Raw genomic sequence first — 27,431 nt, 5'->3', positions numbered from 1 at the left:
TCTTTTGTATTCACTATTCATACCACATATCTTGATTTTTTATTGACTTTTTTCGAAATAAACAAGATTCGGTGGATCAGAAACAATTAATTAAGGATAATTTTTTTTATGGAACAGACATATCAATATGCGTGAATAATACATTTTCTTCTACTTCCATTCTGATGTTAATAGGGCTAGGACTTCTTTTCCCGACGGCAACAAAAAGTCTTCGTCACATGTGAACTTTTCAGAGTGTTTTATTGTTAAGCATAGCCATGATGTTTTCTATCAATCTGTCTATTCAGCAATTAAATAGCACATTTGTCTATCAATATGTATGGTTTTGGATTATCAATAACGATTTTTCTTTAGAATTCAGATGCTTGATCAATCTACTTACTTCTATTATGTCAATATTAATCAATTAATCACTACTATTGGAATTATTGTTCTTATTTATAGTGATAATTATATGTCTCGTGATCACGGATACTTAGAGATTTTTTTCCATAAATTTAATATGTATTTCCTTTCAGAAAGATAACACTTACCTAGTTGTCTCAAACTATATAATAGCAAATGAACAAACAAACCCATTATACAACAAATCAAGCATACCAATTATAAAACAACCAATATACCCTATACCAAAACAATCAATCCCTCATAGTCCCATTGGACTCCAAATCAAGATCACTAACAGTCTCCATATCAACACTCTCGACGTCGGGAATCCGGTCAGGAATGTCGGAAATACCCCTCATACTATCCGCATCGTCCACATCCGCCCACTGAAACTGAAGAGCATACTCCAAGTTCCATAGCACATCTCCCATTGATGGCCTTTGATTACCATTTTCACTCAAACACTTCTCAGCAGTTTCACCGTACTTTCTTAAAGATTCAAGATTCACTTTACCCATTAAACTTGGATCCATAATCTTTGCTAAATCACCTTTCTTTTGAAAGTTCATCGCCCACTCGGCTATATTCACTTGCTCTCTTGGTAAGCTCGGGTTTATGGCCGGTCTTGCGCATAAAATTTCTAGCATTACCACGCCGAACGAATAAACATCTGACTTTTCGGTTAGTTGTTGTCGACGAAAGTATTCTGGATCTAAATACCCGAAACTACCCTTCACTGCAGTGCTGACGTGCGTTTGATTCAAGCTCGGCCCGAATTTTGACAACCCAAAGTCAGCAACTTTAGCTTCAAGATTCTCGTCTAACAAAATGTTGGTTGTTTTCACATCTCGGTGTATGATCGTTTCTGATACACCCGTGTGAAGATAATGCAACCCTTTTGCAGCACCGATCAGTATTTCAACCCGTTGTTTCCAAGTCAAAGGGGGGAGGTTTGACCCGTACAAGTGTCGTCTGAGGGGCCCGCCAGCCATGAACTCGTACACAAGTATCATTTCGTTTAGTTCCTCGCAGTAGCCGATTAACGAGACCAAGTGTCTGTGGCGAAGTTTGGATAACATCTCGATTTCCGTTTTGAATTCGACTAAACCTTGTTGGGATCGCGAGTTGCCTCTTTTGATAGCGACCACGAGCCCGTTTTCAAGAACCCCTTTGTAAACTTTCCCGAACCCGCCTGACCCTAATAGCAAGCTTTTGTCAAAGTTTCGGGTTGCTTCACGGACCTCGGAAAATGATATCATTTGACCTAGACTATGTAAAACCGTGGTGGAACCGAAAGTGCCTGATGAAAATTTGTTTCTTGAATCACCAACGTATGTCGGGAGAGGCGACCACTTTAAAGAATCGTCTTCTTTAAGCTTCGTTTTGCGTCGAAAACACAAGAAACACGTAAACGATAGCAAAAGTATAAAAACTACAAAAAGGCCACCCAAACACGAAAAGATCAGAATCATCATTCTTGTATTCTTGCTTTTCTTGGCATCGGTTGAATCAAGATTCACACCGAGTCTCCCATCAAGACTATCTCTAGGATTGCTCATTTTCATAATCTCCAAACCGTTTAAAAGCGCAGTCGGTAAATAACCTGTTAAATGATTCGGGCCAACTTGAACCAAAATACTATCCGAATCCATCGACACATTGGTGAAAAAATCAATATAATAAGCAGCCTTTAACCCTTTTGCCCTTTGTGAAATATCTAAAGATTCAATAGCAGATTGATTGTTTATATAAACATTAAACACCAAATCATGCAATCTTGTCCCAACAATATCACAAAAATGCAATCTTATAAAGTAACCAAACCCGTGTTCGACTTCAAACCGCCACGAAATATTAAACCTCTGGTCACTAACACGCGCATCCGCCATTTCTTCAGCAGTAGCATAAACCCAATCTGGAGCAATATCATTCAAAACCCCATCACGAACCCGAATCAAATTCGGATTAACGGACGCATTACGAGCCGCAGCCGGATTAACAAGAAAAGATTCATCCGATTCCCATTTCCGCCATAAAGAATCAATCTTTGGTAACAATCTTGACCCACCCATATCCACCCTATAAACTGTCTCAAACCCAACATGAACTGGCAGCTCATAAGCACCCCCTAACGGAATCGGAACCACTTTCGAACTTAATACCTTATCGGGCACGTAAAGAACTTCTATCCCGTTAACGAAAGCAACCGAATTCTCCCATGGTAACAACCCAAGAACCAATTTTCCTAAACCAGTGACTTCAATAACATATTCTTTAAAAACAGTTTGACTTTGACTTTGATTTTGACTACCCCTAAAGAAAGCAAACTCATGAATCAATGTGATCCCATTTGCTTCAACAGAAAACACAGCAGAATCAAGGTCAAATCTGGTGTTCTTAACAGGGTAAAAATGTAATCTTAGCCAATGCCTACCAATTTTCTTGGTACTAAAAGTATAAATAGAACTACTAGTGAAAACCCTAGCTGAAGATAAGATTTTGGGCACACCCATTTGAGAATTGGACACAGTTGTGTGTGAAATTGGTGATATATTGACATGGGTATTGCTTAAATCAGGCTCAAACACCCTACCATCTTCAGATTTTACTGGGCTTGTTTCACCACAAGAAATCAAGAAACTGTCAGTATGATGAGTGGTTGATGTGCAGATCATGAAATGAAGGTAAATGGAGTACAAGAAGGTATAAAGTTTGAATCTTTTTGAGTAAATCATTGATAATAATTAATAATAATAATCAAAGATGTGTGTTTTGAGTGGTTTGAGTATATATGATATTATACCTTATGGACATTGCAGAGGAAGTGAGGAAAATAGGCCCATTACAGGCAAGTTGTAGGTGTCATGAAACAAATAGCTGGTTACAATTAGCAGGGGGGGGGGGGGGGGTAGGGTGGGTTGGGGTGGGGGTAAACACACCTCATGAAGATAAAGGATTTGGGATGAGGATTAAAGGGGGTTTATGGGTGGCAGCTGGGAATGCTCTACAGTCTATTATTGGCTTTTATTGTTTGCAAATTACATGTTATGTTACTTATTAAATAAGGCAAGACATGTTGGTTTAAACAAATTTATGTTAGTATTTTTTATATTTGGTATTATTTATTAATTAAAAGATCTGATTGTGTTCCTAATGATAAGACTCTTACAAATAGCTTTTGTTTAATTAATCACCATGTATTCATTTTTTTTTCTTATCATCTCGGTTATAACCAGTTTTTATCTTAAATACATATAAACAAAATCTTTAAAAGCGCTCTTTACATTCTCTCAAGTCACCATATTATTTTATTTGGAAATGAACGTTTTTTATGCATTTGACCCGAATTCACGGGTATGGGTCTCACCAAATTCAGATAGCCTTTAAATGGGTTATAACATCTCATTAAATTAAAAAATTAATCTCACCAAATACTTGATGTGTATGGATATACTAAAAAAGTAAAAAATTATATCCGATTAAAAAAAGATATTATTAATAATTAAGAAACAATTTTATAGTAAAAAAATAAGCGGGTCATGGGTCTCACCAAACCCAATAATTTTTAAACCGAGTAATAACATCTCATTTATTTGTAACCCTTTCATCATCAAATCATAAATATATTATTAACTTTCTTACAATAAATAAAATTAAAATCCAAATATATATATATATACATATATTAGAATGAATAATGTAAAACAACCACGTAATGCGAGAGATAAAAGCTAGTTTGATTATAAAGGGTAGTGATAAACATATATGATACCACCACTCCTAAGACTCTAAGAGTGCATAGCAACATGTTTAATTGTTTATCCTATCATACGAGTAGCATGAGGTTATACGATATGTACGACTTTTGCAAACCTTGACCTTTCACACTATACATGACGTATAAAACAAACTTTTATATCATACAAGCATATGACTTTTGACCCGATGCACCATTGTCAAATCAGTCAGTTTCTATTAAGTTATGCGAACACATATAAACAGCTCGTATACCATTTTTTATGGGTCCGTATTACCGTATAAACATTTTTGTCATGTTATACGGGTTAAACAGTTCGTTATATTTGAAGGAAAAATCACCTGACTAGCATGGCTTATTAGGGATGTGTCAGAGCATTCTCATCCTATCCCTCCAAATGTTTGTGAGGGAAGTTTATAAATTATAAGATGAGTTTTGAGTGGTTGGGAGTGTAAATTATAGAGTGAAGAGAGAAAAGGTAATGATTTTTATTTTTTTTGTAAATTTTGGAAAAAAGTAGTGATTTTTTGTAAATTATAGGGTGGAAAGAGAAAATTGTAATAATAAAAGTATAAAAAAAATATTATTAAATTAAACAGAAGGAAGAAATGTAGTGTTTTTAGTGTAATTATAGAGATGAGCATGGGGGATATGTTGAGAATGCTCTAAATAGTAAGTATATCACTTGTGTGTTTAACATAGAAGAAACCAAAATTGTTGGAGCATTCCCGACCAATTTCCCACCATATATCCATATATATCATATAATTACACTAAAAAATACTGTATTTTCTCTCTCATGTTTAATTAAATAATGTTTTTTATATCTTTATCATCATATTTTTTTATTTATTTTAATCACAACTATTTTATGAAAATATTAAAAAATTATACAGTATCTACAGTGAAACCTTAAATTTAGCTTTTCCATATAAATTTTCTCTCTCTTCTACTCACAGCCACTCATAACCATATCATATAACTTACAAATCTCTCTCACGTAATTTTAAGGAACGGATTAAGAATACAATTAGAGAATAATTTTATTTTATTGGCATATTAGAGCATTCTCATCCCACCCCCTATCCCTAAACTAAAAATTACACTAAAACTCACTATATTTTCTCTCTTCATTTCAATTAAATAATATTTTTTATACCTTTTATCATTACCTTTTCTCTTTCCTTCACTCACAACCACTTTCAAAATATATTAAAAAATTATAGGGGATGAACAGTAACTTTTCAAATATACAGAAAAATCACTACTTTCTCTAAAATATAAAAACTCTTCACTCACAACACACTAAATCACTCACTAAATTATAAAAACACCCATCACATAAAAAGAGGGGTGGGATGAGAATGCTCTTACTTTTGTATTAGTTAATGTTGTTATTAAATTACAAACTCTTGTTAGTCAGATGACAGTTTGTCTGTTTACTTGCGGCTCGAAAAACAATGGAAAATCTAGCTTCCACTTAACTGTTTGAATAATTGTTTAATTGACCGACACAAAGGTGGGAGAAAAAAAATATCTATACTTTAGCAGATTAATTTATTGTCAATCTTAAATATATGGCTTATCAGTTATCACAGTATTATTAAGGAGTGATAAACACAAAAGGACATATATATATTTTTTTATTAAGAATAACTTTAGTATTTGAATATATAAAAAATCTTCAAACAAAATGGAATACGATTTAGATTTTTCTGATGGAATAATTTCTAATCATGTAGTCTAAATTTTAATACAAAAATATGTCATTCAAGATAATTGCAAGTTTTTTTTATGCATCGAAACATAAGGCAAGTGGGCAATAAGCTATGCCGCTGCCACTTAAATAGCTTTAAAAATTGGGGTACCATTTATCAAAACTTGTTTTTACATGTTTTGTTTGCACTTGAATGAATAAATAAATGTGATGTTTTTCATAACATTATATTTGTTTGTTACATACTTCACACGTACATAAAGTTCATAAAATATAGGAAATGGTGAATAGAAAATCGATTTCCTTTGGTGTTACATGAATGTGGTTTCTCATTTATGTGATATTCTTTTTATCGACTTTTCTTCACCACATAAACTTCCACCAATATTTCATTAAAACCCCCCAACATTATTTGAAATAGTTGCAAACAATAGCTTATGATTCTTTTTTTTTATCTATATTCTTATTTTAATATGACACGCTACCAAAAATATAAGATCTATTAGGAGATATTAGAAAGAGAAAAAAAAAGCGTAAGAAATATTAAAAAGCTTTATAAAAATATATAAGTAAATTGCAGAATTAAAGAGTATAATTTAATTATTTTATTTAAAAAAGATAATTTCATTAGGACGAAGGGGGAAGCTTGTATTGTGGCCCGGGTGGCTCCGGTCACCCCCGTTTTTTTTCTTAGCAATGTAAATTTATGTGTTTTCATCTGAAATTTTTTATATGTAATGTAAATTAACTCGTTTTCAACCGAAAACTTTGAGTCCGACCATCCTGGTGTTTTCATCCAAGCTTTGTCACTAATTAAAACAACGATAATGTAGAAATATACAAGGCCATGTGTCATGACATCGTGAAACATGCGACGTGCCAAGCTAAGTGTGCATGGTAGGCGCTAAACACCGCCATAAAGGGGCTCGAATTTGGACGTGGGAATAGCACGATCTGAGTAGCGGGCACGGAGCATGTGATTATTTGCTTTTTCTTAATTTTTTTAAAAATATTAATCATATATAAGTAATCATTTTACTCACTCATCTCCCAATCCCGTTTTACATTTCATCCTACTATAACATATGTTTTTCATATGAAATGTGAAATGTAACCCATAGTCTACGTGACGTTTACTTAACAAACTCACATCTCATACTTCACACCTCCCATATCACATTCACTAATTGAAATTAATATTTATCAAATTTTGTCAGAGCATTCTCATCCCATCCTCTATCTCCAAACCAAAAATTATACTAAAACTCACTTTATTTTCTCTTCCCATTTCAATTAAATAATACTTTTTATACCTTTTATTATTACTTTTTCTCTTTCCTTCACTCACAACCACTTTCAAAATATATTAAAAAATTATAGGGGATGAACAACAACTTTTCAAATATACAGAAAAATTACCACTTTTTTTAAAATATAAAACTCTTCACTCACAACACCCTGAATCATTCTCTAAATTATAAAAACACGCCTCACATAATATAAGGAGTTGGATGAGAATGCTCTTAGCTTTCGTTCTAACTTTTTGTCTGAAAAAAAGGTTTCACATCAAAAGGCGTGATGATTAATTGATTATTAATACATCACTCTTAAAAAAAAAAAAAGAATATGTTAGTACATAATACATTTTAATTTTATTTGACGGATAATGAGATAAAACGTTCTTGTATACTTCAAAGGTTAGCATGTAAACCTTAATATGGGTATTTACATATTTCCTATATCTAAACTTTGAAATTACATATTTCCTCAAACCATGCTTAAAGAGCATTGTATATTTTACATTAAAAGTTTGTATTTTGGAGAAATATGTAATTTACATAGTTTAGGAAGGGAAAATATGTAAAAATATAGTTTAGAAAGGAGAAATATATAAAAATCCCTTAATATTATGTAAGATATGGAAAAGGGAACCTTAAAGTGCTTACTTCTTGTTTTAGAATGTTGTAAAAAGGCGTTAAAAAGAAAAAGAATGTCTGTTACAAATAACATAAAAACATATGAGAGAGTAAAATAGATAACTTCTAAATTTGTCACTAACTTTTAGACCGTTTGGTTAACGTGTAGATCTTTGTGGAATTTCATGCCATTTTTAGGGTTTTGAACTTTTAGGTGACTGAATAGGATAAAATCTAAAAGCTTAGATTAACACCGTGATCAGGGTTGTCTCAAACCTCTCATACAAGGCTCGGGCACGGTCTATGACATGGTCAAGGCCGGCCAAAGGGGGGTCAAGGTTGTCAACCGTCCCGGCCGACACTCCAGTAGGCCTGATTTAAAAAAAAAAATTATATATATTTTTATGTAAACAAATATGTAATTTTAGAGCATGTTTGGGATTGAGTTTGAAAAAAGCTAAAATAAGAAAGACTTTTGTGATTGCCAAACACATTTTAATTTATTGGCTTTTTGAAAGCACCAATAAGCCAATAACTATTTTTCAAACTCAATCCAAACATGCTCTTAATCTTTAAATTCAATTACACAACCACTAGCTAGGTGTGATGGCAAATGTGTATCACTATCAAACAAAAGGTTATGGGTTTTAATCTTGAGACACAATTTTTTTTTGAACAACCCAAATTATAAAATTTTATTTAGGCTTTGGCCCAAAAAATTTTTACACATCTTAGTGACGGCCCTGGACATGGTCTTGACAAGAGCATGAAATTTTATTAACTTTTATTAGCGAATAGTGTTGAAAATCGCCTAAGAACCTGAAAATATAAATAAGTCTATTATACATTAAACAATCTAATAAAATTTATTTGGATTTGGGCCATTGAAGTAAATTAGTAATGGACATGGACAATCAGTTTTGTTAAAAAAAAAATATTTGTAAGAATCATTTATTAGTATTTATCTTGGGCACTTAAAATCTCAAAGACCGTCATGTCTGTGATTTTGGCCAAGAAATGTAGAAATGATAAAAAAAAATGTATATCCAAACATCTATAATATGATTAATATCTTAAGTTCATAAATTGTTAGAATATGATTGATTAACTCATTAACATGGTTGATATTCTATATGAAGCTTATGCCTTAATTATTAATAATTTGTATTTCACTCAAAGTGTACATTTAATGCCTTTTCAATTAAGGTTGTCAGGTAGATCCGTGATCGCGTGGAACCACGTTACTAATTCTTAAGAGCAATACCGACTTGTTTAGTTCGTTAAACTATAGAAATTACAAGCAAATTATTTAATCATCAAGTTGGTTATAGTATATTCTTGTTTTATTTGTTAAAAATAAATAAACACATTAATTATAAATTATAAATCGAAGTGCAACTATTCTTTATTGGTTAAAAGCATCTTAATTTAGCGGGCGTAGCTGGGGGGGGGGGGTCCATGAGCCGTATCAACGACATAGAAGCTTATTGTGGTTGATTACGAGAGAGGGGAAGGGGTGTGTATGTGTCAGTGTCTGTGAAAATTAGGAGAGATATAAACGGATAGAGGGGGCCACACCAACATGGCAGAGCGCTATATAACACCCATTCGAGATGTTCTAAAACTAACTAACTAATTTCAAATTAAGACGTTTCTGTGCAGCTTCAGGATCTCTAGGTAGTGCAACTCTTAACCTGTCTTGATTTAACGCTTGTGGTCAATTACAAGATATATCACCCGTTGTTAATATGGCAAGTGTCATGAAAGAAACTATTTGGTAGATCTTCCTTTTTAGAGTACCCAACAAGCATTTATTAGAAATGAATAAAAGAATACGCGCGACAACACAAACTAGTTTGCTGGTTTTAATGGAAAGATTGGTGTAATTCTCTTTGTAATTTTTTTTTGTTTTGGCTCTAGCTTCTTGCAAGTTTGTCGGTTTTAACGCATGGGCTTTTAGAAGCCCGACCCGCAGACAACTAAGAGTTTTGGCCTCACCGGGTTTCTACCTAAATTCCACGATATCATTAGGGCGTATTGGTGATTTGGCGTAACGATATAAAGTTTGTTATACATTGTCATTTGGGGACGACAGTTGCATTTTGTAAACAATGGTATTTAACGCCTTTGTACCTAGGGTCGCTTAAAAAGCTCGAGGCTCGAAGCTCCGGCCGTGGCTCGCTCGATAAAAGGTCGAATAAAACTAGCTATAAAAAGTTGAAATAAAACATCCTGAGCTGATTTGGATCATTTTTGTAACCGAGCCAAAATCGACCCAGACTCGGCTCGTTGGCTCGATCTTAAGCTTGTTTAACTTCAAAATCGAGCTAGAGCCTAGCTAAGTTGCCTCATTTAATTTCGAGCCCGAGCTCAAAACCACCCTAGCTCGATTCAGGCTCGACTCGTGAACAGCCTTGTTTGTACCTACTAATCCCTTGGGTCTACTGCCACCACTAGTTGACTATTACTATTGTTTGGAGTTGTATAATTAATAATTGATTCTAATAAACTGGTTCTGATAGAAACCTAAAACCAACATCATGCTATATATGAGCCTCAATTCTTAATCATGTTTGAATTCACTTATCATAACTTGTTTAATTAAACATGCTAACCCATTAATCTGTGTCCAGATCGTTTGAAATCTAGTGCAAGTGCTCGATTTATGATTACCCGCTATTTTCGATTTTCACAAGAACAATATACAAATCATAAAGTACACTACCACACTCAAAGCCGCATGCTTTATCCACCAAGATAAGTCATTAACAAGTTAATGATGGGCAAAAAGAGTTAAAAGGAGTCTTTAAACCTCTTTATATACAAAAAGGATTACAACAACTACGTTCACTTAATCCTCCTTAAGCCTCTTAAAACTTCCACAAAACTTAAACCGATATACAAATGTACAAAAAGTCGAATAATAGAGAGACACACGACGAGAACCTGACAAACAACACAAAAACGCACGCACACCTCAACACTAAATTCTATGATCCACAAATCAATATATCATGTAAACTCACCAACATTCTGACCTGTACCTCCAAAAGAATAATATGCACTCTAAAACCCTAAGCCTGAATCCACCACCACCATCGCCCGCCGCCACCTGCCACCGCCATCACCACCACCATCTATAAGCTCTTTCAGAACCACAGATGACTGATTTTAGCAAATCCCATGTATTATATCCATCTGGTCTATATAAGTCTATGCGGGCGCATACCCTTTCCAAAGTGAGGTTGCATTAACCGAACATACAAACTGTTTTTCGCCATTAACGAATCATGGGTCCCGTCTTCAACGATCCGACCCCCGTTTAGAACAACAATATTATCAACATGTCTCATCATAGCCGCCCTATGAGCAATAAGAATGGCGGTTTTGTTTCCCATGACTAAAGTATCAAGTGCTTCTTGAACCACCCGACTGGACTCCGACTCAATCGATGAGCTGGCTTCGTCTAATAATAATATTGGTGCGTTTTTCAACACAACCCGAGCGATTGCAATCCTCTGTTTCTGAAACGGGGTTAAATCCACACCCCGCATTCCCACATGAGTGTCGTACCCGTGAGGTAAGTTGCTGATGAAATGATGAGCATTTGCTATTCTTGCAGCCTCTTTAACTTCTGCCTAGCTGGCATTATGCCTCGCGTATATGATATTTTCCCGAATTGTTGTCGAAAATATTATCGGTTCCTGTTGAACTAGACCAAGGTGATTTCTCAACCATCTCAAATTGAACTGCTTTAAATCCCGTCCGTCTAACATCACTTGACCCGCAACCGGATCATAAAACCGTTCAATCAACGATATAATCGTGCTTTTCCCAGATCCCGAAACCCCAACAACCGCCACCGTTTGACCACCATTGACTTTGAGACTGAAATTACTCAGTACAAGAATCTCGGGCCGTGTCGGATAAGAAAAGTCAACGTTTTTCAACTCAATGCTTCCATAAACATTTGGAGGTTTTAAAGCGGAAGTATCGTCTGGCTCGATTTTCGGTACTCGATCGATTATTTCGAAAACTGATATCAAAGATTTCCTTCTTTTGAGAATATATGGAGCTAAACCAAACGGTTCCACAAGGGCAAAAGTGGCAAAAGAAAATACCATGAATTCTTTGAGCGCGGTTGGTAGATCCATATAATCGTTTTTAACGCAGAGACCAGTGTACCATAAAAGAACAGCATTGCATGCAAATAGAAGAAACTGAGAAAACCCAAATGCAAAACCGATGGCCATCCCATGAAAGAAACTTTTATAAAATATCTTGCTTAACTGCAATCTGTAAAGCTCCATAACTTTGTTACCAGCACAGAATGCGACAACAGTGTAGATATTTCTAACTGCATCTTCAAGAACTAATGATGCTTTCCTGTGCATTTCTTGTATTCCTTTTGAAAATCCAGCTAGCCATAATTTCTGTAAAATTTTATGATTAAGGCGTGCTATATAGTATTTAACTTTTAAGATAATTGCATATTACCTGAGCAATGGCGGAAAGAGTGAGAACAGGTAGAGTGGCTAAAGCCACGAGAGCCAAACGCCAATGTAGAAGTATTCCTATTAATATTGCAACGATTACTGCTGAGCTGTCTTGAATTAGAATTGAAAGTCGGTTACTGAAAGCTGCTCTAACAAATGTTGCATCGTTTGCTAATCGCATTGAGAGCGTATCAGCACTGTTTTCTTCTTCATCAAACCATCCAACTTCATTTCTTAACATTGCTGTACAAAAATAAAAATCTAATTACATTCCGGTTGTATTGATTAGTAATATGATTATAAAAGCGATATAGAGGTTGTATAGATTAAAAATATACATCTTGTAACTTTCAAACAAGTTAACTTAAAATTAATATAGGGAAGAACAATCACTTGCTAAAAATGAAAGTTACTAACCAGAAAACATCATTCTTCTAACACGTTCAGTCATCTTTTCCCCCATAATACCGAAGTAAAAATGCTGCAAAAAGTTTGCTATTACAGTCACAACACCCATGCAGGCAATGATTAAGCACCACTTGTCCACGTCATGACGTATGTTAACGTGACTGTCGATTTCATTTCTGTAATATGCTGTCACTATTAGGGCAATCACATAAGCAAGAAGCGGGTTAAACGAGCCAAATATTGCAGCACCCGTACTTCCCAAAACAGCATAAAGCCATTCAGCCAAACTCAACTCTATTAGTCTCCATATTGATGGTTCTTTTTTCTTTTGTTTTTCTTTCACTGGTTGAACCCTAATTGGTTTTTCAGTAAGCTGAGAATTAGGTCGACTAAAAGTTTGCGAATGCAAGCGTTCACTTTGGGGATCCGATGTCAAAAGTGGTGAAATTGGTGATTCGGGATTAGACCCGTTAGATGTCTGTCTACGAATAGCATGAATATCAAGTTTTGGTAATTCTGGTAATCGTTTTTCAAAACTATCTTGTCTTTTTATTGTTGGTTCTTTGTCGGTTCCATCTAATGGCAAACCGTTCTCCTTTTCAGCAGGACTTGGATTTCTTGGTGATTCATGGGACCCATACGCGGAATCGTTAGGCCTTGACGCATGCAAGTTTGAAGCTCGTTGAAGCGATGGTGATTTGGCAAATTTAGGAGATGATGGCTCTTGAAAGTTTTGACTTTCTGAAGAATCTTTTTCAATTTGCAAAGCTGCAGTCTCGTTATAGGTCCTTGCTGGCATCCTACAACAAAAATAAAGTTGTTTAGTCAAATAATAAATTGAGCTAAAAAGGGGTCAAACCTAACGTTTGAAAAGTCAACCTTCTAGGGAGCTTAGCTGCTTCTTCACATCTTAAAAGTTCTGCATAAAGACCATCAGAGGCTATTAACTCATCATGTGTGCCAATCTCCATTAACTGACCATCTTCCATGACAGCAATAAAATCAGCATTCTTTATAAGAGAAAGCCGGCGAGCGATTATGATCGTTGATCTGCCAAACATCAACAGATCCAACGCCTCCTGAACCGATCTTTCAGCTTCAAAATCTAGTCCACCAGTGACCTCATCAAGAAGAAGAATAGACGGGTTTGAAAGCACAGCCCTAGCAACCGAAAGCCTTATCTTTTGCTCTTCTGTTAATGATAAACCAGCCCTACCAACCTGAAATGTAAGAAGATATTCTTTTTTTCTTAAAAATAAGATTTTAATAATAAATAAAGATAACCCGCGTTGGAATTCTACCTGTGTGTCATATCCTTTCTCGAGTGAGGTGATAAATGTATGCGCATGAGCGATTTTAGCAGCATCTTCAATTTGAAGTGGCGTGACATCTCTGCCATAAGCAATGTTATCCCTGATACTCAAGCTTAATAATGCAGGTTCCTGAGTGACTAACCCAATTTAACTTCTCAACCATTCTAATTTGAGGTTTTTAATATTCTCGCCATCCAACAGAACTTCACCTGAATAGCACAAAAGATAAAAAAAGATTAAGATCATGAATAGTTTCAGGAAAGAAAATTTACAGAGATGAAGTTTAATTAATACCTAAAGTGGGATCATAGAACCGTTCCATAAGGGGTATGATGCTACTTTTACCAGAGCCATTTCTACCCACAAGTGCCACTGTTTTTTTGGCAGGGACAGTTAGGTAAAATCCACTTAAAATAGGAATTTCAGGACGTGACAAGTAACTGAAATACACGTTTCGAAACTCGATGTTCCCTTGGACAGTAGTGAGAGTGTTTCCATTATGATCAACGGCTGAAGATGAACGACTAATCATTTCAAAAAGTCGGTATGCAGCGATTCTTCCTTGCTCAAATGAATAGAAGTTGGTTGCAGCTTGATTGAGTCCACTGTGGAAACCAAATGGCATTAAAGGAAATCATATTCTTAGTTAACAATATGATTACAATCATGTGCATGTTTTCAAAAAAATGCTTACAGGCCACTTAAAATGATAGCAAATAGAGCAGTTATAATTTCTCCACCGTGAGCTTTTCTATGTGTAACCAAAAACCTTCCAACATAAAGCTGCAAAGCACAAGAGCAAATTGCAAGCCCATACGTGAATCCAAGCCCAAGTCCTTGAACAAGACTAATTAATATACCATATCTTAATGTAGCTTGTAGTGAATTTGCATAAGAATACTTTGCTAATGTTTCATTTGTAAAAGCATATAATGTCCTAACAAATGAAATTGCCTGTGAAATTAAAAGTAATACTCCGTTAATAATTCAGAAAGGCAAAAGGACAAAACGGTAAACAGGAAAATGAAGTAACCTGTTCAGCAACACTTGCTGCTTCAGCATATGCATCTTGAATATTCTCAGCAAGCCTATGAAGAAATATATTTGATATTCCTCCTGCAGCCACAATGAATGGACCAGTGGCTAAAGTGATGAGAGCGATTTGCCAACAGTTTATGAATCCAATTGCAAGGCCACTAAAGAATGTAGCCATGTTATGAATATAATTTCCAACCTGCAGAAATATAACTAATCAGATATAAGCAAATATTGGTGAAAAAACTGAGAATTGTTACAGCTGAACCTACTTTTTCACTTAGTGCTGACTGGATAAGCAATACATCACTCAATACTTGGCTCACAATGTCTCCGTTGTTCCCATAAGTATCAAAGAAACTCATATCTTGATTAAGTAGTACTTGCACATATTTTGACCTGATAACAGCAGTCTGCCTTTCTCCAGTAAGAATCCAACATGAAACCTCTAAGTGCAAAAATACATATATTAAAAGAAAATGTTAGTTGATAAATAGAATCATTCAAGTAAAAGAAAGTGTTTAACTACACTATTTACCTATCCAACCAGCAGCGAAAACACCACCAGCAATATAGACAAGGATGAGAGCAAGCTGTAAAATTATTAAAAAAATCACTTAATGGGAAAAAGAAAAATCAACCTCACATGATTACATCAACCATGTATCCTTCTACATAATTACATCAACCCTAACAAAAAAAAATCTATTTTGTTGAACTTCAACTAACAACTGGAACAAGATCTTAATTCAGTAAGTCATTTTGTCAGTTATACACAACCTTATTCAGTAAATTTTGAACTGACCAATACCCTTATCTTGCCATATGTAACATTATCGTTCTTTTGCAACTCCAAATTACAACTCACAAACTACATCTGGGTTACAGGCCACACAACCAAAATAAAAGACATAAATGTAAAGGCACGTTCTTAAGAGTAAGCATCAAGTCGTCAACTGATCCTATAACCTTGAGTAGGATGTGAGCCAACCAATCAACAGTATTAATTTCCAATACAAAGTTTAGCATCAACGATTTCTTTGCATATGGTCACAAAGTACCCAGACCAAATGAAAAATATATTATTCTTAAATGATTTACATGTGTTTCTTTGATAACAAGATAAATGTCTGACATATATGCATCTGGCATATTCATTATAGGGAAGAGAAGCCTAAAAATTGTGTCATGTGGTATATAACCAACGGTTTCTAACAAGATAAATGCATCATGTAGGGACCACGCCGTAAGAACCAATACTAACAAGTTACCTAATTCTCTTCTATTTGGACTTCAGTTATGAACTGTAAGCCGGAGATCGCAAATGTCATTATCTCACTTTTAAAATACATAGCTGCAATGTAGAGATGTGTAAACTAAATAGTGACAGCATCCAAGTTCAGCTTGAGATTATTTGAAAGTTTAAGGTTAATATTCATTGTGGAAGCATTGAATTTAATAAGTAACAATGCCATGACTCATTTATGATATTTCTGTTAACATATGGATGGTTGCATGGCTTAATTTAGTCGTGAAAAATCAATTTGTATTGAAATTAAATACAATGCTGCAAGTTTGGACTTAGAAGGGACTGCTTAACATACATGCCACTATATATGCCAATCTGCTTAACATACAATTAACCAGTCTAACTTCCATAAGCGCCAACATTGTATTTAATTTCAATACATAAAGTTCCGATAACTAAATTAACCAATGGTACGATCCATATATTAACACAAACATCATTTGCTGTCACTATTTACACAACTTCATCTCTACATTGCCGCTACTAATCCTAAAAGCGAGATCATACTAATTCGCCATCACCAGTTCGCAACTCCTAACTACAACTTAAACTTCAAATTCAGTTATAACAAACCTAACAAACTAACTAACAAATTCAAATCAAACTTGCCTCTTTAAACCTATCAAACAACACATCGGCATCCTCCTGACCGCGCCCGAGCATCTGCACAATCTTCGCAAAGTAATGAAGATAAATCACCAACGCCGTCCCGTGCGCCGCGGCCGCAACCGATCCGACAACCATAAGCGCCCAATCGAGCCTATCCGCACACACGAACAGTTTCGAGAACGGCACGGCAGCGGGAGGCGGTTCGATCTCCTCAGTCTCCTCCATATCGTCCTCAGCTTCAACAGCCACCGCATCGGTACTTGCTTCCATGTACGGCGACGGCGACTCCGGCGGCTCTGACACCTCCGATACCGGAGTTAGAGGTTGTATGTGCGGTGGGGACCACCCGAACAAGCCTCTGGATACCATCATAATAATAATAGGAATTTACAAACCCTAGGAAAAAGTTGTTAGAAGTGATTAAGGGAGTATTAAAAGGCTAAAAATGATGTGGAATTGAATGGAAGAATTGTGTAATTGTGAATTGGTGTTAGATTATTATGAGGTTTTTGAGGTCTTCAACTTTCGCTCTCGCACACACAGTGATGGTGTGAGAGAGAAAGCTTAAAAGTGTGAGTGAGTCCGAGTTGGTTACTCGGTCAAATAAGGCGTGAAATGAGTGAGTTGACTCGGAATCGAAGTTTTTTTTTTAACCATTGTTTGATGAATCGAGTGTTGTCATAAATGGTCCTTATGTTGTTGATTTGGTGTATAGTGAGTTGTTCATGAGGAGTCAGGGTGGGTTCGAGCTCGAGATTTAGATTAAACGAGGCAGCTCGATTAGGCTAGAGCTCGATCTTAAAGTTAAACGAGTCTAAGATCGAGGCAACGAGTCGAGCAATGACTCGAGCCGAACTTGGGTTGAGTTTAGGTCGGTTATAAAAATGAGTCAGCTCGGCTCAAATCGTTTGAAATCAAGTTTTTTTAGCTGGTTTTATTCGAGCAAGCTACGAGCTTTTTGAACAAATTTCACTATAGTGGTTCTAGATGTCTGTTTGGGTTGGGTGTTTATGGTTTGCTTTGAGGTCGTGGAATATTTTAAACTGGTCGTCACTGTGGTTTTGAAATTTGTTTTTTTAACCTTTGCTTGTTGGCTTCAAAATTTTCAAACCTTAATGGATGTATTGCTTTATTGTTTATAGCAAGAGCATGTCGTGTAAAACCGAATGAGACCATGAAAAGTTTGGGCTATTTGTTTGAAGTGAATTAAATAGCCCAACTAAATCTCGACATCAATTGAGTCTTCATGTCACAGTCTAACATTATAATCTAACCCTAAGTTAAAATTTTAAATTTCGCTGCTAAATTAATTGAGTTCCCTCACCGCTCATGAGTGCTCTTCGCCTCTCCTCGACATAGAATGGTTCGAACATTGCATATCCACAAGCTCATTCGTTTAGTAAGATTTAAAATAAAATTGTTTTCTTGGTCTTAAATAATGCTCTTGTTTCTTTTGTTAAAAGCGAAATTTCATTCTCATGCGACAAAAACTTAAAATTTGTTAGAAATCCGACAAATATCTTCTATTATATGCAATTCTCAGATTATAAATATACATATGAAATTACAAACAAAATACATAGCAAAACAAATTAGACGTTGTCATTTATTGAAAAAAAATCCTATGCCACATCTTTATCAACTAATTGAATAGCCGTGTCAACGATTGCTACTATCGTTATTTATTATCAAACTTATTAAAAACATATGTTGTTAATTGAAAATACTATCGATATCGTTATCATTTATTAGAACAACACATAATTATTGATAAAAGAAACACTAATATTTGAGTCCTAAAAAATGAACTAACAGGCATACCTAACCGGATTGCATTATTCACATGTGTTATGTTATGTGTAACATGTAGTCGATATTTAATGATACAATTCCGTAAACTGAAATAGCATTTACAAATTATTAGAGGTGGGCAAATAAACCGGTTAACCGAACCGGTTTGGAACCGATTGAAACCGTAGGTTTGGAACTGGTTTGTAATTTTCTTCATCAAAACCGGTTTAAACCCGGTTAACCGAACTGAAACCGGTCAAAACCCGAACTGAAACCGATCGTAAAATGGTAAGAAACCGGTTTTAACTCGAACCGAAACCGATAATAAACCGATTTTGACTTTTTTGACCAAACCAAACGAGTTTCAACCCAAACCAATTTTGAGTTTTAAACCGGTTTGTGCATCTCTACAAATTATAACAAAAACACTCGAGGTGTTATACTAAAAAAGTGAAAGTTTAGAGGTTTATAATGAAACTATTATTGGTACTGGAAGAAGTGTGTCATTCCAGTCCTCGAGGACGGCTGTCGAGTAATTATTGGGTGACGGGATTAGCAAAAAGTGTATCGAGACCAGAAAATTTCCTCGTATTTTTTTTATTTTATATTTATTTTTTATTTTTTATTTTTTATTTTTTATTGTTAAGAAATTAAAAAAGCGGGGTGCGATGATTGAAGGTGCCAGTCCATTTTATCTGTTGCATTTGCCCTTTTATGGTCCATGACACCATCATTCATTTCCTACTCAAGAAACATATTCATATATTTATTAAAAACAGAAGAAAAAGATATATGATTACTTAAAAGGTATGTATTTTATAAAATGGTTTTGAAATATTTTCCTTTCACGTCATCATTACATGTATTGTTGATCTATATGTTTTGAAAAAGAGCTAGTTTTGTTAGGTCAACAAAAAAACATCTACCTTCCATCCAAGTTAAGATTGTAATTTGTAAGCCAACAAAAATGTATATATGAGCGCCTCGTCTCCGAGATTTTGGTTGTCCAATCGAGTATTAAAAAGACAGGTCATTATATATAATTTGTTCATCCAAGTATGATAATTTATTGTTATTGTTTAAAATTTTAATATGTAGGTTTGTGAAGTTAACGAGTTAACTGACTTTAATATGCTAAGAGTTTTATTGAAAGGGCTTTTGTAGAAAAATAATAAAACAATGTTAGCTTTTTATGATATGGTTTATTAAAATTTAAAAGAAATATTCAAACGCTTATAAATAAGAAAAAAAATACATTTATAATTGTAATTTTACCTGAAAACAACATAAACCAAATAAAGAAAACCATGGTCAAATTAACTATTTTTATTTTTATGATACTTTTTGGATATTATGTCCAAACAAAAACGTGGCATTTATTTAAATTAAATTAATGTTTGGTGCAGAAAACTACATTTCAATAATGAGCCCACATATATATGCCTTGAGTTGTCGTTTTTAACTACTTTTCTCGTTCATCTAACGAATCTCACACAAAATGCGACCTCTAGGATCCAATTAACTAACTACTTTACTGTAATAACTTTTACTAAATAATTTTTAATAAAAAGTTACATGATTTGCAAGTCAATAAATAAAAATATATTTCAAAGCTCTATTTCAATTACTTTTTGGCATCTATATATTTTCTTGTTATTCAATTTCAAGTGTGATTTGTTAACAGTTAATTAGGTTGAGTTAGGCTACGTCTTTTTGTCAGTTGTGTTTTATTTTGACTTGTTTCGGGTTCGTATTAAATAACTTTTTATGCCGTAGCATTTATTTTAAAGAAAATCACGAAAATAAATATATTTGAGTAGTACATTTATACGTCGGTATATTTATTATTATTATACAAGTTTTATCTTTATATCTATAAGCCACAAGAAATAAGTTTTTGAATTATCCTTAACTCACTTCACTTTATGTCCGTCTTTTGTTTATGATATCTCATGTAGTCATGTTGCATTTATTGTTCATGTTTAGTTTATAATTATATACTTTTTAACTACAAATTTTTACCCAGACATCATCTAACCTTGCACTTGCTTTTCATATAACGATATATATTTTTTTTACCCGGAACTAGTTCCTGCCCACAAAAGTCAAAACCGGGTCGGGTATGAACCGGTTCCTGGTATAGTCGGGTGTTTGACTGGGTTTTTTCGGGTTTCGGGTAGGGTCAGGTTTTGACCGGGTATTTCCGATTCTAGTTCCGCCGATTCCATGTCGGTTCCGGTTCCGGGTACGGCTCAAGGGAGAAGTCTAATACCAGGTAGAAACCGGTTCCGGATCAGGTTCAGAACCGGATATGTTGCGCACCTCTAGGCTCGCGTTGTATAATTATGGCTTTATGGGTGTAGATGAGCCCACCCAAGCCCAAACTTGCAGACTCAAGCTCAATTTATTTTAACTTCATTAGAGCTTGAACAAAATTTATTAGAGTTAAATTAAAAGAGCTCAAGCTTAGCTTATGAACAGTGTTTACTTTAGTTGTATATATTGATGACAAAAATTTTGAATAACACCTTATTTTTTGTCTAAGAACAATTATATAAACTAATGCTTAGTATACCGACAAAAAATCATATAAAAAATAAGGTTCATGTAACATAGCGAACCTATGTAAGTGAGCACAGATACAAGCTCCAACTCATTTAAAGATGACTTAATTCGAGCTTTTCGCAAGCCGGTCTTAAGTACTACGCAAGCACATCAGGCTTGATTAATTCTCAGATCACGATAGTGAACGGGGTTAGTGGTATTCAAGGCAAATAGTTGATAGTTGTAACTATCAAGTAAAAAGATAAAGAGAGAGTTCACTTGCTCTGCTATTTAAATAAAGGTGACCATCGAAAACAAGATCAATAAAAATGACAAAAAATACAAAAAAATAAAGCCTTGGAACAAACTTACTTTGGGTAAAAATTGAAGTTCAAGATGCAATGTAATTAATAAAATGACAAAAATACATGCAACAAAGGCTTTAAAACTTTTAAAAATTGAAAGCAACACCAACTACCAAAAAAAGGCAATGATCCATTAATGTCTTTGATCAAACAAAAGAAACTTTAAACTCTATTCCAGACAACAAAACTAACAAAAGTATCGAAAATGACAATACACGTTTAGAAATGCAATAAAGCTTTAACTTAGATGATTCCAATCTTGTTGGCAACATCCAACGCATCATAATCCGGAGTCAACCGCACATAAGCTTTCTTCGTTCCATCAGGCCTACATAGCATTCAAACAAACCATAAACTGTTTGACTCCTAGAAAGATAATAACCAAAAACAAATAAAGGTTGTAAACTACAGAAATACCTGATCAAGGTGTTGACTTTCTTGGTTTGAATGTCGTACATCTTCTTGACTGCAGCTTTGATCTTCTTCTTGTCAGCACGGATGTCAACGATGAAGACAAGGGTGTTGTTGTCTTCAATCTTCTTCATTACAGACTCGGTTGTCAAAGGGTATTTAAGGATCTGGTAGTGATCCAACTTGTTTCTTGGTGGGGCGCTGATGCGGGGATACTTTGGGTTCCTGTCTGTCTTTAATGTCCTTGGGCGGTGGAAGGTGACCTTGGTTCGGATCTTCTTTGCCTTCTTCTTGAAGGTTGAACCGGTTTTCACAGCCTTGGCTGCCTTCAAAGCTTGAGACTTTGCATCGGCTTTCTTTGTGGTGTCAGCTATAAGAAAAATGACAGTTAAATCAATCTGATACAAAGAACATAATAAAAAAAAAGAACACAAAATGAACTGAAACCAAAAAGCCCTCATTTTTAATTAGGAGTGCATGCGAACCAAGCCGCTCTCGAGATCAAATCGAGAAAAAGCTCAAAACAAGCCAAGCTTTTCCCAGCGCAAGCCGAGTCCAGGACTCAAATAAGGCTCGTTTTGTTATCGAGCACGAGCTTGAGCCTTGTATGGGGAGCTTGTGTAGGGCAACCGAGGCTTGTTATATTAAGTTTTACCTTTTTTAGACTTCTATAATTCAATGTATTAGTTTCACATCACACAACCAAGCTCAAACCAGACTTAGGCTCTTTAATGTACTACACAGCTTTGCGCTTAAGGTTTTCTCAAAATATATAAAAACAATTAAAAACATATGTAAAGTAAGGGTGCAAATGAGCCAAGCTGCTCGTGAGCTACTCGAGATCGACTCATTAAAAAGCACGATCGAGTCTGAGCCCGAACCTAAAAATAAGCTCGTTTAATAAACGATCCCGAGCCCGAGCTTCACTTATTGAGCTCGAGCTGGCTCGCGAGCCTAAACAAGCCTGTCATTTATATAATTTTTTAAAATACATATTTAATAATTATTAATTAATATATATAATGTTATGAAAAAATAAATAAAAATAACTAAATAATTATTAATTCATATATATAATGTTATGACAATAACTATAGAAAAAAACTGCACAAATGATCTAAAATCTACACTCTTATGGTTGTAAAAGCATTCTATGCAGCATTTAAAAAAAGTAAAAACTAGTAAAAAAAGAGCAATTCAGCAACACATGCTTCTGAAGAGTACAACATATCCAAAAAACTCATCATAGCTCATTAACCGAATAAACTATATGCACATAAATTGCTAATAAACACATCTACATTTGCAATAGCATACTCAACAATAAATTTAAAACTAAATCCTTTCATAATTAACCTATCATTTTAGCTCAAACAAACAACTTTAACAGGTAAATTGCAGCTAATATTTTCAGTATTCAATAGCTAACTAATCTGCACACACACAAATCGAACAATAAATGCATTCCGTATATTAATAAAACAATCACAAACCTTTAGGCGCCATTGCTAACAGAAGCTAATCGAAAAAACGGTGGCCGGAGGGTTTCACTATGTGCTACTACCAGTGGCCCAATAAGGCTATAAAACCATTTATTTCTAAAATAACATGTTTTAAAAAGAAATCGTATATGGAGGTGTTAAAAGAAAAGAAGACTGGAACCATGATTTTGTTGCTGAATTACCAATCTCGAACAGAAAATATGCGAAAATGGCACGAAGTGATATGGCTATAAACACCAAGAAGATGTTTTTCGTTTCAAATTCAACAACCGCGCTCACTGTAAGTTCTGATGCAAAAATGTTGAATGTTTTCATGATGACACCGAAGCTATAAGCAACTGTTCGAATGAAGGATGCTCTTCACATTTATCAGATGTTTCGTTTGAACAGGTAACACTCAGTATGTCTCTGATAGGCCACAATTTTTTTTTATTTAATTTATACAGTACACATTTAGAGACTCATGGTTACTCGTTACATTTTGCAGGATTTACTAGTTAGCTCCAACGAAGATGGCTCGGTATCTTCAAATTGTGTGCATATTGATGAAGAGCATTCTGATGGTACTGTTGAGATGTATCAGCGTAGTCCAAGTTCAGTTTTGGAAACCCCGTTCGGAGAAGACAGTTCATCTGCTGTGGAAGCTCAAAAACTGATCTCCATGGTTAGTTTATACAAGATTAGTCTTTTTGAATCGTAGCTTTATAGGGGTGTGCATTGGTCGGTTTTCGGCTCAAATCTAACCAAAAACTGAAAATTTGGTCTTTGAGTTTTTGAAAACTTTCAGTATTGGTTGTTTACGTTTTTGGTTTGGGTTCGGTTCGGTTCAGTTTTACCATTTGGGTCGAAGAAAAATTGACCCAAAATAATGAATTTGTGTCAAATCTTTTTGTTAGTTAATAGTTAATTGATTATTGTACATTTGAGCTAAAAAATTTGGGTAACGTTTTTTGTTTATTTCTTATAAATTACTTAAAATCAAACTATAAAATGAAAACCCCTTATGTTGGTTCGGTTCTTGTTTTTTGGTTTTAATTACATGCAAAACTAAACCAAAAGTTCGGTTTTTATGGAAACATAAAACTAAATCGACGATTATGGTTTGTATGCGGTTATTTCGTTAAGGCTTATATAGACGTAGTAATGCATCAGCCTTGTCTGGTAACGGGTCAAAATGAGTAAATTTTTATTTTTTTAGAATAAGATTGACCCGAAACAAGTTGCCTTCAAAATATTCAATTTTTTAATGATATTAGTGTAAAATCTAATAACATTAGTTATACTACAGTATCTCATATGACCATATGAAATATGGTAGGTCTGTGGATGCAACTTCAGCTTCTAAAATCAGAATCAGAAGAAAACAACAGCAAGCCAGAAACAGTTACTTCGAGTGACGACGAAACATCTACTTGCACCAATCAAAACGCAATCCCAATAATATTATCCGGAGCCAAAGAAAGTCGGGATTTTTCATACATGCTAGACGTACTAAACGAATCAGGATTTGAACATTTTAAAAAATGGCATACTTCAGAATGCATGGCAGGTCCTTCGGTTTTTGAAACATTAGAGAAGAAATACGGGAAGCAGGAGTTATGGCATAGATCAGAAAGAAGGCTTCTGTTTGATCGTATAAATTTAGGAATGGCGGAAGTTGTGAGACCGCGTGCAGACGTTAATATTTGCTCGAAGCCTTTGAGAAGGAAGATGAGAAGTATGTTGAGGTGAGATGTTATTGAAGAAGAACTGTGGGCATTGCTGCTCGGTCAAGGAAAAGGAGTTGGCGACAGGGTGTCTGAGAAGGCGGTCGGGAGAGGATTGTGGTTTGATCCGGCGGACGAGTTGGATTCTCTCGTGACAGAGATTGAAATGTTTTTGTTTGATGAGTTAGTGTCTGAGTTTGTCTCGATTTGAAAAGTCTAGAATGGACGGGTTGAGTATGGGTCAGATGGTTCGGGTCAAAACAGGTTCTTTTTAAATTTTTTAAGGGGTCCAAGTTGGTTGGGTAGGTTGGTCCGACCAATCAACGCATTTTTATTCATTTTCAAAATTTATAAAAAATATTTTTGAATTGGTTTATAAGTTTGAAGTATTTGGAAACAATTTGTGTGACTTCTGTCCTGTTTGACTACGTCGACCCATTTGAGTTTTCGGTCATTTTCATTTATTATTATTTTCTTTTTTGGAATTTTGGTAGTTCTCATCGGAGATAAAATAGGATATAGGAAAGCTGATCCGTTTTAGGTAAACGGATCAAAATTGTTATATTTACCACGTTGGTTTGTTTTTTTCGTTAAAGAAAGATATAAAAAGTTGTTTGATGACGATTGAATTTTTATATAGTTTACCTGTGCATCGCTATAGAGTATAGATTGTGTTTGTTTTGCCTTGTATCAATTTTTGGTAGAGTTACAAATTATGGTGAGATTATTTTGAGAAATATCTATATAATTTCACCAAATATCTATACACGTCTAATGCCAGACGGTGCTCAATAAGCACAAATGTCAACGATGATTATAATATCAAATAATAAAATGTATTCGCACTTTATAACGATATATTATATTTCGTTAATTCTAAAAATGTTACAAAATAAAAAGAGCACTTTATGGAGTTTAATTTATCATCATCATCATCATCATCATCATCATCGTACGCAGTATATCCCACCAATAGCAATGTTATGGTAGGGTCTGAGGAGGGTAAGATGTAGACAGCCTTACCTCTATCCCATAGGGATAGAGAGGCTGCTTCCAGTGAGACCCCCGGCTCGATAGTAGTTTTGCATCAAGCCTTGGACATAAGGCACATAGCACTCAATCATCGGGACACCGGCTGATTGGTGCATGTGCCCTTGTCTTTCGGCTATCAACGCCACCACATGATGCCTGATTAACCTTCCGCCACTTTTAACGTTATTTTCACGAGATTAGTACAATAACGTCAAAATTAGTGTAATTTTACTTTTGCCCACCCGAGGGTTCACACATATATACATTATATGCGCGCACCGCAAGCAGGGCGTAACACGCTGGCAATGGATGCGGATGTAAAAGAGAAGGTGATCAAGGACCTGGACCGGTTTGTGGAGAGGCGGGAGTATTATAGGAAAGTTGGAAAGGCGTGGAAGAGAGGGTACTTGTTGTACGGTCCCCCAATTTATACATATTTATTTATTTTATCTATTTAATTAATTTTTTTCTTTCTACAAATCAGTTATTGTAACCGGTTTCTTGGTTAACCAGTTCAGTTATTAACCGACCAGTTTCATAGGTTAGGTTTTTACTTTTTAAACATGTTAAAATCATTAAACCGCTTAACCAATAAAGGTTAGGTTTTTACTAACCAGATACTGGCCAATAACTGGCTTAACTATTAATCGATGACCCAAAAACCAATTAACCGACATTTGCACCTCTACTTCCATTAGTCCGTTCGGGCTCCACCCCTCCGAACTTTTAAGGTTGTTTGGGTTAAGTATAAAACTTAATGGGCCTAAATGGCCAAAAATTAAAATATAAAAATTAGAGTAAAAAACATGTCAAAAAAAAAAAAAACAGAGTAACTGATGATTCTAACGACACTGACGACGATCGTTGTTGGAATCTGCTGAGTGCAATTGACTGGCAGCCTCAACGTTTTTCAGGTTTGTTTATGTCTCGTATTGTATATTTGCCCCTGTTATCAGCAACTCACGAGTGTAAATGAGTTTAACTATACGAGTCACATTTAGCACACCATGTGTTCGATGAAATGCCTCAATCAAATCTTTCTTTTTGTTTAAGTTGTTTCGTCTTTCGGTATGCATTATTGGCTAAAAGTTTATGGCTTTTTGGATGATATGCACTTGAAGTGACCATATGGG

At 34.9% G+C, this 27,431-nt stretch overlaps 1 protein-coding gene and 4 pseudogenes across 2 annotated transcripts; all 5 read right to left on the bottom strand.

Moving 5' to 3' along the window:
• Positions 1–583: 583 nt before the first annotated feature.
• On the bottom strand, positions 584–3,241 carry LOC143554172 (receptor-like protein kinase THESEUS 1 pseudogene; annotated as a pseudogene).
• A 7,336-nt stretch (positions 3,242–10,577) lies between these two features.
• On the bottom strand, positions 10,578–17,320 carry LOC143554173 (ABC transporter B family member 6-like; annotated as a pseudogene). The gene is made up of 12 exons (XR_013138946.1): positions 16,948–17,320; positions 15,568–15,622; positions 15,302–15,477; positions 15,028–15,228; positions 14,689–14,948; positions 14,289–14,599; positions 13,983–14,203; positions 13,561–13,901; positions 12,691–13,481; positions 12,275–12,516; positions 12,099–12,210; positions 10,578–11,997 (listed from the first exon to the last, which is right to left on the bottom strand). The product of XR_013138946.1 is annotated as an ABC transporter B family member 6-like (transcript).
• On the bottom strand, positions 10,844–11,331 carry LOC143554160 (ABC transporter B family member 20 pseudogene; annotated as a pseudogene).
• On the bottom strand, positions 11,416–11,931 carry LOC143554159 (ABC transporter B family member 6 pseudogene; annotated as a pseudogene).
• Positions 17,321–21,798: 4,478 nt separating the features above from the next.
• Positions 21,799–23,591, bottom strand: LOC143554171 (large ribosomal subunit protein uL23-like). The gene is made up of 3 exons (XM_077044008.1): positions 23,552–23,591; positions 22,065–22,428; positions 21,799–21,975 (listed from the first exon to the last, which is right to left on the bottom strand). The coding sequence occupies exons 1-3, from the start codon at positions 23,562–23,564 to the stop codon at positions 21,891–21,893; spliced, it is 462 nt and encodes a 153-aa protein (XP_076900123.1). The 5' UTR covers positions 23,565–23,591; the 3' UTR covers positions 21,799–21,890.
• Positions 23,592–27,431: the final 3,840 nt, after the last annotated feature.

This window comes from Bidens hawaiensis, unplaced genomic scaffold (assembly GCF_021521415.1).
Source record: "Bidens hawaiensis isolate Kalapana, Puna unplaced genomic scaffold, B.hawaiensis_p1.1 tig00017563_1, whole genome shotgun sequence".
Lineage (NCBI taxonomy): Eukaryota > Viridiplantae > Streptophyta > Magnoliopsida > Asterales > Asteraceae > Bidens > Bidens hawaiensis.
The sequence above is the reverse complement of the archived record's forward strand: the minus strand, read 5'-3'. Positions and strand labels throughout refer to the sequence as shown.